Source organism: Tachypleus tridentatus, chromosome 6, assembly GCF_004210375.1.
Source record: "Tachypleus tridentatus isolate NWPU-2018 chromosome 6, ASM421037v1, whole genome shotgun sequence".
NCBI classification, from domain to species: Eukaryota; Metazoa; Arthropoda; class Merostomata; order Xiphosura; family Limulidae; genus Tachypleus; species Tachypleus tridentatus.
Window position 1 is genome coordinate 31,873,471 of NC_134830.1, and position 14,837 is coordinate 31,888,307.

The following is a 14,837-nucleotide window of genomic DNA, read 5'->3' on the forward strand; positions in this document are numbered from 1 at the left end:
AAAAATATGTGGCCATACTTACACAGGATTGGCCGCTGGTATTGATGCTATGCACAAGATTCTGGCATTACACACACCATTACATGACGTCACTGTAGGCTCTGGTTGGAGACTAAGTATGCACACCTGTCCAACGTAGCCGTCGCTGTTACATACCCAAACATCCTTCAAGCCAAAATGATTTAGGCCTAACGTCGGTGCCGCGCAAGTGAACTGAAAAAAAAAATCAAAGAAAAATACGAATTAATACTATTGTATTACTCTTATTTTATTGCAAAATTTGTAATTACTTAACATAACAGTTTAAAGTATAAGAAAGCTATTACAAAACTATATTTTAATGTTAATGATTTGTGTTGTAATTAAGCACAATGTTACACAATGAGCTATCTGTACTCTGCCCACCATATCGAAACCCCGATTTTAGCGTTGTAAGTCCACAGACATACCGCTGTGCCACTGAGGTACTAACAACCCTAACATAATTTGAGAAGACTTCATTATTATATTCTATTATACTTCTGACAACGATACAGTTCAGTAATTCTCTTAAGTCATAAACTAAAGATAGAACCACGTTTTTATCAGTTTTATAATACAAACCTGCAGCCCTGCCCTGGTCTTGCGAATTGGAACGGGATAGAGAAACTCTGGTGGCGGTCTCCTATCGATCGACAGTGCTATAAAAAAAATTTAAACAGTTATCGATCTCAAGTTAATAATAAAGAAATGGTAAAAGTTAGTGTTGAAAAGAAAAGTAGTTAGAAATCCGATATATTTCTCCAGCATTAGCACACAGTTCTTCCACTTATATTAAGCATTTTGCAACCCAGCCGAACAGCATATCTAATTTATTTAACGACAGCACTCAAAGTGTTTCCTAAAACTTCTGAAATTCCATCGGTTGACACGGTGAAGTTGAAGTTTTTGTCTCCCCCCTCCCAGTAAATAGGTCTAATAAATGAATGACTCAGATGAAAGTTAGGCCCTTTAATAAAAAACTCATGCTTGATGGTATTATGTATTTGTAGTTAAACATAATAAGGTTAAGGATAATACATAAAGTAGATTATACAATTGGAAAATCAAATACGATGTGTTACGCCGTGGTATAACTAGCAATACGTCTTGATATAACACTATCAGAAGGTAAAAATATACTATAATACAATCTCTTGTCCTTTTCACACTGTTTTTTTCAAATTCCGATGAGATAATCTAGGTATAAAAATTAAAATACAACTTGTATATAAGGACTATTCGTTGTTATTAATTAAGAGACATCAGAAAGAGCAAAATTACTTAACTAAGACCATAGATTAACAGGAATATCACTAGTCATTTTTAAATTATTGAAACAGGAATGTGTGTAACAAAATTCCATTTAGCAATTTTACTAATAGCTCGAATAGACTTTAAAATGCCGTGTGATGTAATATGCATATAATTAAATAGTTGAAAAATAATTAATTTTGGGATTTACATATCTTACATCCGTACTAACTTTAATTCAAATAAAGTTAGAAAAACAGGATATTTATAACAATAGCTAACCTAACTTTTGCTTGGCTTCGTTAAAAGCAGCTTCCCAAGACAGCTTTTTCTCTGGTGTTGGAAAGATGATGCATATGGTATCCACTCCCTCTCTGTATACAAATCAATCAGATAAAATAATTTCACTTGTTACGAGACATGCATACAAATTTAGATTATTTTTGTCATGAAAACATTTACATGTATCGATGAGAGTAACATGAGTACTTTGTTCGTTTTGTTTTTGTTTTTTTGAAGTTCGCGCATAGCTATTCTAGGACTATCTGCGCTAGCCGTTCCTAATTTAGCAGTGTAAGACTAGAGGGAAGGAGCTAGTCATCACCACCCACCGCCAACTCTTGGGCTACTCTTTTACCAATGAATAGTGGGATTGACCGTCACATTATAACGCCCCATAGCTGAGAGGGCGAGTATGTTTAGTGCAACCGGAATCCGAACCCGCGACCCTCGGATTACGAGTCGAACGCCTTAACACACTTGGTCATGCCGGGCCCAACTGAGTATGTTTTCTTATAGCAAAGCCACATCGGGTTATCTGCTGAGCCCACGGAGGGGAATCGAACCCCTGATTTTAGCGTTGTAAATCCAGAGACATACTGCTGTACTAGCGGGGGGCAATGTTTGTTTGTAGTTAAGCACAAAGCTACAAAAAGTGCTGTGTTCTGCCCACCGCGGGTACTGAAAGCCTGTTTCTAGCGTTGTTAAATTCGCAGACGTATCGCTCTGCTACAAGAGGTTTAATATGAATAGGAGGTATCTCAGTTACTTATAAGCCCGACATGGCTACGTGGTTAGGGCGCTTGACTCCTAATCTGAGGGTCGCAGGTTGGAATCCCCGTCACACCAAACATGCTCACCCTTTCAGCCGTGGGGGTGGTATAATGTTACAGTCAATCCTACTATTCGTTGGTAGAAGAGTAGCCCAAGAATTGGCGGTGGGTGGTGATGGCTAGCTGCCTTCCCTCTAGTCTTACACTGCTAAGTGAGGGACGGATAGCGCAGATAGTCCTCGTGCAGCTTTGCACGATATTCAAACCCAAACCAGTTAGTTCTACTGTCAAATCAAAATAAAATTAAAAGACTCGGTACATTTTTAAAATAATCATTGCCCAAGTGAAAAAAATTAAGTTTAATATCTAAGGTATCAAACGTCGTTTACAATTTTGTTTTAAAGACAAATTTATGGGAAGTTAAGAACATTCACCGAATGTTATTTATATGTACCAGATGGCGCCACAAACATAATTGGTGTTAAAAATTTATCTCGGTAAGGCCGGTATGGATATTAACATTTTTACCAAAGTAAAGCAGAAAACAACGATTCGACCTTTTTAGGTCATCTTCAAGTTAACAAAGAATTTGAAACACTAACGTAAGTTCATGTCTACATGAATATTTGGCTTTTCTTTCACATGTCCTTCTTTTGCCCACTTCACTTTTCGTTTATCAGTTTCATTGACCAATCATCCATTCATTGAAAAATTAATTACTATTAACTGAAAAAAATAAATAACAAAAACTTTCTTTTATAGTAAGGCTTAACTTTCTTTTAAACCTTTATGACTGGAACAATTCTGATTTTCAATGGATAGATAATATAAACATTAATCAGCTTTATCAATCTTTGTATTTATCTATAACACTTTAAAGACAACCGTATGCATGATTAGTACTGCAATATTAAAACATTTTTATTTTTTACAATTCATTAAAAATGTTTCTAAACATTCCCACCAAGTTCCCATATCGAAAACCCCACGGTTTTAGCGTTTCCTTAATATTAAGTGTTACTTATACAATAATAATATAACAAGTTATGAAGAAAACATAAGCTACAAGTTAGGCAGACCCCAAATAAAAATTGTATTAATTTTTCGAGACGAAACTAATCTATGAAGGTTTGTGTGTGTGATATGTATTCTTCTACACTATAATATCTGGGGTATTTCTTACTGTGATTCCTGTAGGTTTATGTTTTGGTTTAAGTTATATATACTCGTCTATTCTTGTTTTGACAAGAGTCCTTAAAGTCTATTTTCTAGACTGTGATGTTTGTGATACAACAGTTACTTTATGAGTACAGTCTTCTAGGTTGAAAATTATACAACATAGAAATATGCGCCGATCTTCGTGGTAACCGGATAAATATCAACACTATTTAAGCTGGTATTGTTATTCCTAGTTAACATGACTCCTGTGCAACACCTGAAGACATGAGGAACGTTTCAGTGACTAGCGCCCTACATCTGAAGACACGAGAAATATAAAGGTGACTAGCGCCCGACATCTGAAGACACAAGGAATGTAAAGGTGACTAGCGCCCGACATCTGAAGACACAAGGAATGTAAAGGTGACTGGCGCCCTACATCTGATGGCATCAGGAGCATAAAAGTGACTAGCGCCCTATGTCTGAGGTCAAAAGGAATGTAAAGGTGACTAGCGCCCTACATCTGAAGACACGAGGAATATAAAGGTGACTAGCGCCCTACATCTGAAGACACGAGGAATGTAAAGGTGACTAGCGCCCTACATCTGAAGACACGAGGAATGTAAAGGTGACTAGCGCCCGACATCTGAAGACACAAGGAATGTAAAGGTGACTAGCGCCCAACATCTGAAGACACAAGGAATGTAAAGGTGACTGGCGCCCTACATCTGATGGCATCAGGAGCATAAAAGTGACTAGCGCCCTATGTCTGAGGTCAAAAGGAATGTAAAGGTGACTAGCGCCCTACATCTGAAGACACGAGGAATATAAAGGTGACTAGCGCCCTACATCTGAAGACACGAGGAATGTAAAGGTGACTAGCGCCCGACATCTGAAGACACAAGGAATGTAAAGGTGACTGGCGCCCTACATCTGATGGCATCAGGAGCATAAAAGTGACTAGCGCCCTATGTCTGAGGTCAAAAGGAATGTAAACGTGACTAGCGCCCTACATCGGAAGACACGAAGAATGTAAAGGTGACTAGCGCCCTACATCTGAAGCCACGAGAAATGTAAAGGTGACAAGCGCCCTACATCTGAAGACACAAGGAATGTAAGGGTGACTGGCGCCCTACATCTGATGGCATGAGGAGCATAAAAGTGACTAGCGCCCTATGTCTGAGGTCAAAAGAAATGTAAAAGTGGCTAGTGCCCTATGTCTGAGGTCAAGAGGAATGTAAAGGTTACTTGTGCCCTGTATTGGCTATCAAAGACACACGCCAAGGTAAATAGCAACTGTAACAACGTATATTGTAACAGTTTTTATTATCATTATTGGTCATGCATCTTCTGTGGTTAAGAAGTAGCTAATTTAAGCTAATATTTTATATAATGTAGATATATCTAATTTTAATTAGGTGATTTTCTTTCGAAGAGAAAGAGATAAATTAATTTCTTCACCTGACTTCCTGATCCACTCTTTCTACCGTAAGTTATATCCTACTCTTATAATAATGGTATTTTTCCTTGCAGTTTATCTATAACTCAACCGAGAAACATGTTCACCACTAAGTTTTCTTTAGATTAGTATCCAGATAATTATATTCATAAGCTTAAAAATGAAAATAGTTATTGTTAAATACCACACATCTTGTCGCCCTAAGGATATCGAGGAGGAACTTCACCCTTGTTTGTAAATGTCATTTTGTTTGTCATTATTTCCTTTGAGCACCTACAAGAATCTCTTTAGAACACTCTAATTGATCAATTTCTGCTAATATCTTGCTGTTCGAAAGGATCGTGGAAACAAAACTAGGGCTGTATTCTGATCAACTTTAATTGAAGAGAGAGCATCATTCACAAATACATCAAGGCTTAACAGAGCGATGTTATAAATACATTTAATATTACTAGTATCAGATCACATATACATATAAAGGTATATATACCTATGCATACTTGATGACGAGAAATCCACTTTAAATAAAAAGGTATCTCAGAATGTCTGGTATGGGTATTAACACTTTTACTGACAAGCAGATGACAAAGGAAGGTCAAGACGTTGCTTATCAATAAAAATGTTAATACCCATACCAGCCATTCTGAGATACATGCCTATACATAATTATTCTACCTGTTAGTTTTATAAGTTAAATCACTATGCAGAATGTTTCGGCATTTTACTTCATTTTTGCGCCACAATTCTACGGGGTATCCGCCCCTTTCCAGCGAGGTTACAACTATGGAAATATTTGGGTTATGATAGCCGAGACTTTCCTGAAATATGCGCTAGGATCTTTTCTAACCTGATGCTGTATACAGTCGATTTGGATTAATGAGATAAAAGGGAATATAGTTTCTGAAGTATGGCTATTAATAGACGGTCTAGTCTTTAAAGCCATCACGATAACGTTGGTTTAAGTTTAAACTCTGAAAACATTCTTTGTTTAAATGTTTATTGCGAGCAGCTCGTGTCTGCATTGTCCTAAACATTATTCATTCTTGACTAACTATGTTAGTCTGTTGCTGCTGGCCCGGCATGGCCAAGCGTGTTAAGGCGTGCGACTCGTAATCTGAAGGTCGCGGTTTCGAATCCCCGTCGCGCCAAATATGCTCGGCCTTTCAGCAGTGAGGGCGTTATCCAGTGACGGTCAAGCCCACTATTCGTTAGTAAAAATATAATGTGACGGTCAATCCCACTATTCGTTGGTAAAAGAGGAGCCCAAGAGTTTGCGGTGGGTGGTGATGACTAGCTGCCTTCCCTCTAGTCTTACACTGCTAAATTAGGGACGGCTAGCACAGATAGCCCTCGAGTAGCTTTGTGCGAAATTGAAAAACAAACAAACGGTTGCTGCTCGACATTAACTCTTGTTTCTTTATGTGTATTTAAATAAATGTTTGGGGCAAAAACGTCTTCTCCCTTCAGATACAAGCCTTCAAGTCTCGTTCATTATAACTTTGTACTTAAAAAACATTAATTTTACTTATCTGAACCATTATAAAAACAACGACACATTGATCCCCTTGTTTCTACCGAATAATAAAAACAAACCTAAAGATCATGTATTAGCTGCCCCGCCACAGTGATACGTGTGCGTAGTTAGCCCATTGTGTGGCTCTGTGCTTTCTTATGAAAAAAAAATCGTGTCAGCTGCTGACCACCTGGTATGAAATAATGAGCGCCATCTTGTGTCAGGTACTGACAAGAAGAAAGTGTTATTTAGTTGTTATAGAAACATTACAATAGGTTATATCACTTATGCATACAATTATTTTATGTAATAATAAGTACACAAGATTTGTGTGTATGTGAATCACTCATGTGTAGGAATATTATAATTATTTGTAGGTGGTTCATGGCCTTTTTAGAAGAAACATATCGTATAGAATTATCAATATATTCATCCTAATGTACGCCACATATCAAAACTTACCCTAAACGCGTATGTTATAAGTAGACGCGAAATACTCCGTTTTATAGCACGTGGTTTGCAAGATCTGTGTTCTTTTTCTCACTCAGACGTATATCGTGTTAGGGACCACGATTCGAACATTGAAACAAAACAGATGCGCGCACCCACACAAGCCGAAAACTCAACATTTTCCTCGATAAACTAACGAATAAGCGACTGTAATATAATATTCAGGAAATATTTCACTTGTTTCGTCATGTTAACATTACTCAGATATTCTGCATGTATGTACGTAACATACAAACAGATAAACACGTATAAAAACTCAGTAAGAAACACGAAGCTCTAGCATACACGGCACCATAAGTCCTGCATAACATATTCTGTTCATAATACAGTATGTTACATATTTTTCAATTCCTGTATAAAACGAAACAAAAACATTCACAACGTGGAGTTGACTTGATCAAATGTATGGTATGAAAGTTCATTTAGAATGAAAGGACTCGAATAACATCTACGTCACCGTCGTGTATACGTTTCTCCTTATCTGAATAGTTTAGCTCTGTATATGAACAAGCAAAATATATTCAAACTTTTTCTTATAGTTTGCTTTAGTTTCTATTCCAAAGTTGGTATCGTACTAAATGTATGACGTCAAATAGCATTTCACATTAAATTTCACAACGGGGTCAATAACAAACTTCTGAGGGTCAACAGCAAACAGAACTGTATATTTCAAATGATAAAATGATGATACTTAAAATAACAAGTTTCTGTTAGTTTTTAAAGTATTTACTCCTTACTTTAGTTTTATATTAAGTGAGTTTAGCTGCAGAATGCCAAAAACAAATATGTAATTTCGAAAATATGACGTCACATTCTCGAGACATAAGATCCATCGAAGAACAAATATAAACTAAAACACATTCATTATTTTATTAGTACAAAGCCACATAAGAAACTACCTGTATTATAGCACCTCGAAGAACTGAACCTACGATTTTAGCATTTAAAATCTTTGAATTTCAGCAGACCCATCAGTTAACCAAACCAACCACTCAATTACATAGCATCTATTGCGCAATCTTACATATACAAGTTGTAACTGAACCTTTATATAAATGTAATCTCAAGAAAGATGGTGATGTTATTGAATGTTTATTGTTTTGATTGTTTTCACAGGAGTAAGTTTTCAGTTTACTACATTTCCTAAATTGATAAAAATAACAATACTCACTGTACTGCAACAGCTAAAAACAATACTCACTGTACTCACAGCTAATAATAATACTCACTGTACTGCAACAGCTAAAAACAATACTCACTGTACTCACAGCTAATAATAATACTCACTGTACTTTAACAGCTAATAACAATACTCACTGTACTGTAACAGCTAATAACAATACTCACTGTACTGTAACAGCTAAAAACAATACTCACTGTACTGCAACAGCTGAAAACAATACTCACTGTACTCACAGCTAATAATAATACTCACTGTACTTTAACAGCTAGTAACAATACTCACTGTACTGTAACAGCTAAAAACAATACTTACTGTACTGTAACAGCTAATAACAATACTCACTGTACTGTAGCAGCTAAAATCAATACTCACTTACTTCAACAGCTAATAATAATACTGACTGTACTGTAACAGCTAATAACAATACTTACTTTATTGTAGCAGCTAGTAACAATACTTACTGTACTGTAACAACTAGTTCAATATTCAGTAAATGTGAGTCTCCACTTTGTTTTTCTGCCAACTGTTTGTTAACATTGTTCATCAAGTCTTGGAGCGCTTCATCAAGTATCTGTAATAACAATTAGAACACAAATGAAGGGCTGGAATCAATAAAATGGTTTAGATGACCAATAAGAACGTTTTCATACTCAGACAGTCTTCTATAATTTACAAAATAAAAACGTTATCGAACTTGAATAATTTTTAAAGTTCTTGGAGGTTGAAAACGCTTCCGTTTTTGAATTTCTCAAAGTTAATTCTAGCGATTCAAACTAATAATAATAAGAAAAAAACACACACACATTAATAGATAACACTAATGAGACTTGTTAAGATAATTTTGTTATTTGTTAGAATGTGTTGTACTAAGATTCTCTCTTTCAGTGAAGGAATGTCTGTGTGTCTGTTGGCATAAATTAACCTCATCTATTAGTACTACAAAGTTGCATAAAATAAAACATGTTTACACATCAACTAATCACGTGTTTCAGATGGCACACAGGATCCCCTATGCATGTTCGTAATGGATGAATTATTGGAAGTTTACTGTGATTAATAGTATACATAATTTATGACACAGCTGTATGTAAGAAGATTTACGATAGAAATTAGGTCTAATATATTGTAACAAGGACGATTTACACAATTACCTCATGCTGACAACTTAATGTCGAAACCAAATCATTTATCTGTCCCAACACAGAAATATCTTTCTCTAAGTGCTCCACTTCTTTTAACGTTCTTTTCAGGCTTCCATCTGCGCCTGAAAATACATAGTGTCATTTAAAAACAGGTTAAGACATGTCTTCCACAGTGAATAAGAATTTAGGAGAAAAAACAAACAAAATAATAACAGGCAGTCGTTTCTCCAAACTCTGCCATCTGGTAGTCTGTTATAATTCTACACGTTTTTTGTTATAAGTTTTGTCTTGAGACGAGTTCATAAATGCCTAAGGCACCATAAAGGTTATTCCAAGGGCTACTGTGTTTAACCTCTATATTATTTCCAATAAATTATTATTCTTATAAAGAAAAACCATTTTAATAAACTAAGAATTATTAGTATAATTACTTGAACACAAAAGGGTATGTATATCACTTTATTTTACCAGCTATCAGTCTAATCGTTGGATCACTGGAATTGAGGTAAAGCACATGTAGTCCACTGCACTTAACACTAAACAAACATTTTCTTATTTTGATGAAATGATGAAATAAAATAATTTAAATAAAAACAAATAGTAAGCTGTAAAGTGCGGATATTGGCCTATTATTATTAGTTTTTAGGACACATTAAGCTTTGATAAGTAAATTCTGGTGCAGTGAAATTACGTCCTACGGCAGATTTCTGTATTTAGTATTTCTAAGAAAATATATGTGGAAGAACGGAAACGTTCAAACTGAAGTCAATGTAATCTTATTACACTACTTTCTACTGTTTAACTCTGTGTTAAGAACCCCTAGAACGGTGCACCATGAAAGTGATTTAAAAAGGAACGATATTCATGGAGAAACGTCCTAGAGTTTCTTAACATAAATACACAGCTTTCGAAGATCGTACATACGGTATTTTGTAAACTCCTATTTCTCAGACTGTGTATTCCCTAAAATTAATAAATGATCAGTCCTAATATGCCACAGAAGAGCGATGCGCTCGTGTTAATAAACTAAAGTAATATATTAAGTGTTGTAATCAGATTCAACTAAAGTAGTGGAAATGTATCTATTCAGGGTTAAAAGTGTAACTAGTAACAGTTCAGGTCATATGTTCAAATTAATCATCATGCTCAAAAGATCCAGCAGATAGCTTCATTATGATTTGGGGTGAGAGAGGCCAAGTGTTACCAGTCTCTGATCGAAGAATCTAGAGTTGAACCTGTGGCTCCGCTGAACATGCTCTCCACTTTTAGCTGATGGTCAGCAATGCTATTTGAGAGGTTTGTTATGGGTTTGAGGGTGTCTAGGTTCCTGGAAGTTCTTGGAATTTTAGAATGTGATAATACATAACACGTGACTAGACATTTGATCGTTCTGCAGTTTTACGTCACACATATAATTTAAAAGATAAAGTACTTAAATGACTTTGTATTTCTGTAATAAACAAGCAGCACCTCTTAAAATAACGACAAGGAATGAAAGCAGTTTTAAAATGAGCTGATTGGTTTGTTTTGAATTTCGCGCAAAGCTACACAAGAGCAACTTGTCGTCACCACCCACTGCCAACTCTAGGGCTACTTACTCTTTTACCAACTAATAATGGGATTGACCGTAACGTTATAGCTCCTCCACGACTGAAAGGGCGAGCATGTTTGGTGTGACAATTTATGGACGCTTTAAATATAATTTAATATAACAGGATACATCCATCAGCTTATTTTTGGCACGGCATGGTCAGGTGGATAGGGCACTCGACTCTGAGGGTCGCGGATTCGGATCTCCGTCACACCAAACATGCTCGCCCTTTCAGCCATGAAGGCATTATAATGTTACGGTCAATCTCACTATTTTTGGTAAAGGAATAGCCCAAGAGTTGGCAGTAAGTGGTGATGACTAGCTGCCTTTCCTCTAGTCCTATACTGCTAAATTAGGGACGGCTAGCGCAGATAGCCCTCGTGTAGCTTTGCGCGAAATTCAAAAACAAACAAAACCAAACGTAAAATGTATTAAACTTACCAGTTACAAAGAAATAAAATAACAATTGATTTACGAAATTTACTCAAATAAACTGAATCACATGCAAGAAATCTCTTAAACACTGTATCAAAATTAAAGAAATCCTTGAAATAATATATTATAATGAGTATTTGACAAATAATAAAAAATAATATAAAAACTTGGCAGGCAATTGATTATATGTGAGATAACGTTTATTTAATTAATACGATGTTGACGACTTCGGATGCAGTTGAACTTTGTAAACGTTTAATGTTTACTTTAAAAACATGGAAATCAATGTGGTTTTGTCTCTCGGAAACTCAACGACTGAATTTGAAAGTATTTTTTATTTAATAATTTTAATGTTAATTCAGATTTCTCAAATCCTGTTACTATTGGCGAAATACTTAATTTAATGAATATACTGAATATTCATAAAGCTGCATACCATGTTCTAGCTTCTAGTTCATGAGATTTATATAACAATTACTTAGTAATAGAATATTCATTGCCATTGTGTTTTGAAGATAGTTAAAGTAATTCCTTCACTTAAACCAGTTTGTCTATATGCTGTCAAGTTACAGACCTATCTCTAAAGTATCTCTCTATTAAAGATTTTAAAGTTAATTAGCACTAGACTGGGACCTTTTCTGCCAGTTAGTTCTATTATAAGTGAATATCAACTCGTTTCATGAACTCGCTACTTATTTTGTACTGATAGAGATATGTAGTACATTATTAGAATCTCCTGAATTTAATAAAGTGATATGGGGGTATCTTTTTAAGCTATCAAAGGCTTTTATTCTGCTCGACATAACATATTCTATCATTACGGTATAAAAGGTGTAGCCTTAAAAATTATCCACGAACGAAAAATAATATACTTAATAGAATAATTTTTATCTGATAGTTCAAATACGAATTGTACAGCTGTACAAATATCTAACTCAGGCTCATTTTTACTTCTCATTTATATAAATGACTCAGTAAGTGTTAGTTTATCTAACATGATATTAACTTACTTGTGAACAGTAACAACTTAAGATTTACAACTGACAGTTAACGAGAAACTACTTAATATAATCCAATGGATGCTAACGAATAAACTTTCAAGTAATTTCAATGAAACCAAACAAATGATTCTGTCATATAAAAGATACATACAGGTAAGTTTAAGGTAAAAAAATTAAATTTTGTTATTGGATACATAAGGTAGTATGAAGTAATTACTGTTAAAACTGGAGTATTACGTTACATCTGAAATTTAACACATAGTTTATCATACACTTGTATATTTCTTTTTGTTTTTCAGAACTTGTAGTACATAATGGAAAGATCTAAACATTCTGACAATAATATTTTTTTATTTCAGCTAATATTAAAAAACCTACATTCATTCAATATCATCCATAGTAAAACTGTAAGATATATATATCAACCGTGAATTATACATGGATTTTAACACCACACTATTTACCTTCAAATATATTTTGGAAATCACCACACTAGGATTACAGATAATGCGTTTCTAATTCAGTTCCAGTTATAAAAGGCCCGGCATAGCAGAATGATTAAGCCACTCAACTCGTAATCTGAGGGTTGCGGGTTCAAACTTCCCGTCACACCAAACATATTTGCCCTTTCAGCCGTGAGGGTGTTATAATGTGACAGTCAATTTCACTATTCGTTGGTAAAAGAGTAGACCAAGAGTTGGTGATTGGTGATGATAACTAGCTGCTTTCCCTCTTGTCTTACACTGCTAAATTAGGGACGGCTAGCGTAGATAACTCTCGTGTAGCTTTCCGCAAAGTTCAAAAACAAACTGGTTACAAAAAATTATCAATATCAAGTTTTATATATTGAAATTTTAATGAAGCTAAACTTTCTCTTCTTGTGTTTCTGTTTTCTTATAGCAAAACCACATAGGGTTATCTGCTGAGCCCACCGAGTGGAATCGAACCCCTGATTTCAGCGTTGTAAACCCGTAGAGTTACCGCTGTACTAGCGGTAGGCTTCTCCCTTTTTACTATGTTTATTAAGGATGTGAAATTTCAAGCTCTTGAGGTTTTTGGTTATTTTTGTGTTGAATACACTATAAATTCGTTTCTTTAAACAGAGGTGAACACGAAGAGAATTCTTCGGAAACTACGTAATCAACTTTTCCTGTTTTGTAATGTTACAAGTAGCCCCAGCAAAATTCATTACAAAATTAAAGTTCTGCACAGCTGTGCTCGACGTTTACGTGTTTTTTGTTAGTAGGAATATATGAACAGTGTATAACATTTCTTTACGTTACTAAATTAACAAAGTTATTTGATCTAATCTATGAGGCTTAATTCTGGCCGACTTAATACCTTATTAATAAACATACAGAAAAAACAAACAAACCCATAGTTTCAGATAAACAACATCCTTCTTAATTTGGCAAATATTTCCGGTGATTTAAGGTATTACAATTTCTAGGAATAAAAATAAATTGTTAAATTAGTTTCCAATCGGGTTATTTCTACACGATTTCTGAACATGTTTATGTGTCAGGACTAAAATATCACAATATAATTAGATCTTTCCTGAATAAGTTGTAAAGCGAAACGTTGAGAGTCCAGTTAAATAATAAACAATTTGGCGTTATAAGGTTATTTATTACCATTATAAACCCCTCCAGTGGCTCAGTGGTATGTCTGCGGACTTACAACGCTAGAAACGGGGTTTCGATACCCTTGGTGGGCAGAGTACAGATAGCCTATTGTGTAGCTTTGTGCTTAATTCAAACACAACAACAACATCATTTCTGGTATTTCTATACCTAAACGTATGAGAGATTAAATCTTGTCTTAAACATGTTTTCATGAGCGTAATGAATTAATATAAAATAAAACATTATTTTACGATTTCTTGTCAGTTTTATCATTTAGTGTTTTCACTATTTAGTCTTCATTCCCTCCTAGAGTAAAAATTAAACTTTCGGAAAAAAGTAACAACAAAACAGAAAGATGTTTGTGTGTCAGTAAGCTATTTGTGTTATGAGCAGCACGAGTATCCAAACCCGAATTTTAATATTATGAGCATTCAGACTCGTCACAAGGAGCGCGGAGGGAGGGGTGCAAGAATATTAGAATGTCGCCACCGATTGGTTGATTTACTCAGTTCGACGTAACATTTATTTTTTAATTTCTCGCAAAGCTACTCGAGGGCTATCTGCGCTAGCCGTCCCTAATTTAGCAGTGTGAGACTAGAGGGAAGGCAGCTAGTCATCACCACCCACCGCCAACTCTTGGGCTACTCTTTTACCAACGAATAGTGGGATTGACCGTCGCATATAACGCCCGCACGGCTGAAAGGGCGAGCATGTTTGGTGTGACTGGGATTCGAACCCGCGCCCCTCGGTTACGAGTCGAACGCCTTAACACACTTGGCCATGCCGGGCCCCCGACGTAACATGTATTAGATTATCATTGTCAAAAACCAGTTTCTTTAGCTGCTAGAGTCAGGGTCAATGACCCCTTTTTCTAACCTTTTAATAACGAACTAACT

At 35.4% G+C, this 14,837-nt stretch overlaps 1 protein-coding gene across 1 annotated transcript in view; it reads right to left on the minus strand.

Moving 5' to 3' along the window:
• Positions 1–14,837, minus strand: part of LOC143251577 (uncharacterized) — a 244,805-nt gene that overhangs the window by 14,749 nt on the left and 215,219 nt on the right. The window contains exons 10-14 of the mRNA XM_076502849.1: positions 9,299–9,411; positions 8,609–8,718; positions 1,555–1,646; positions 604–680; positions 23–213 (exon numbers count right to left, since the gene is read on the minus strand). Coding sequence (XP_076358964.1) covers positions 23–213; positions 604–680; positions 1,555–1,646; positions 8,609–8,718; positions 9,299–9,411 — 583 coding nt within the window. The remainder of the gene's footprint in view (positions 1–22; positions 214–603; positions 681–1,554; positions 1,647–8,608; positions 8,719–9,298; positions 9,412–14,837) is intronic.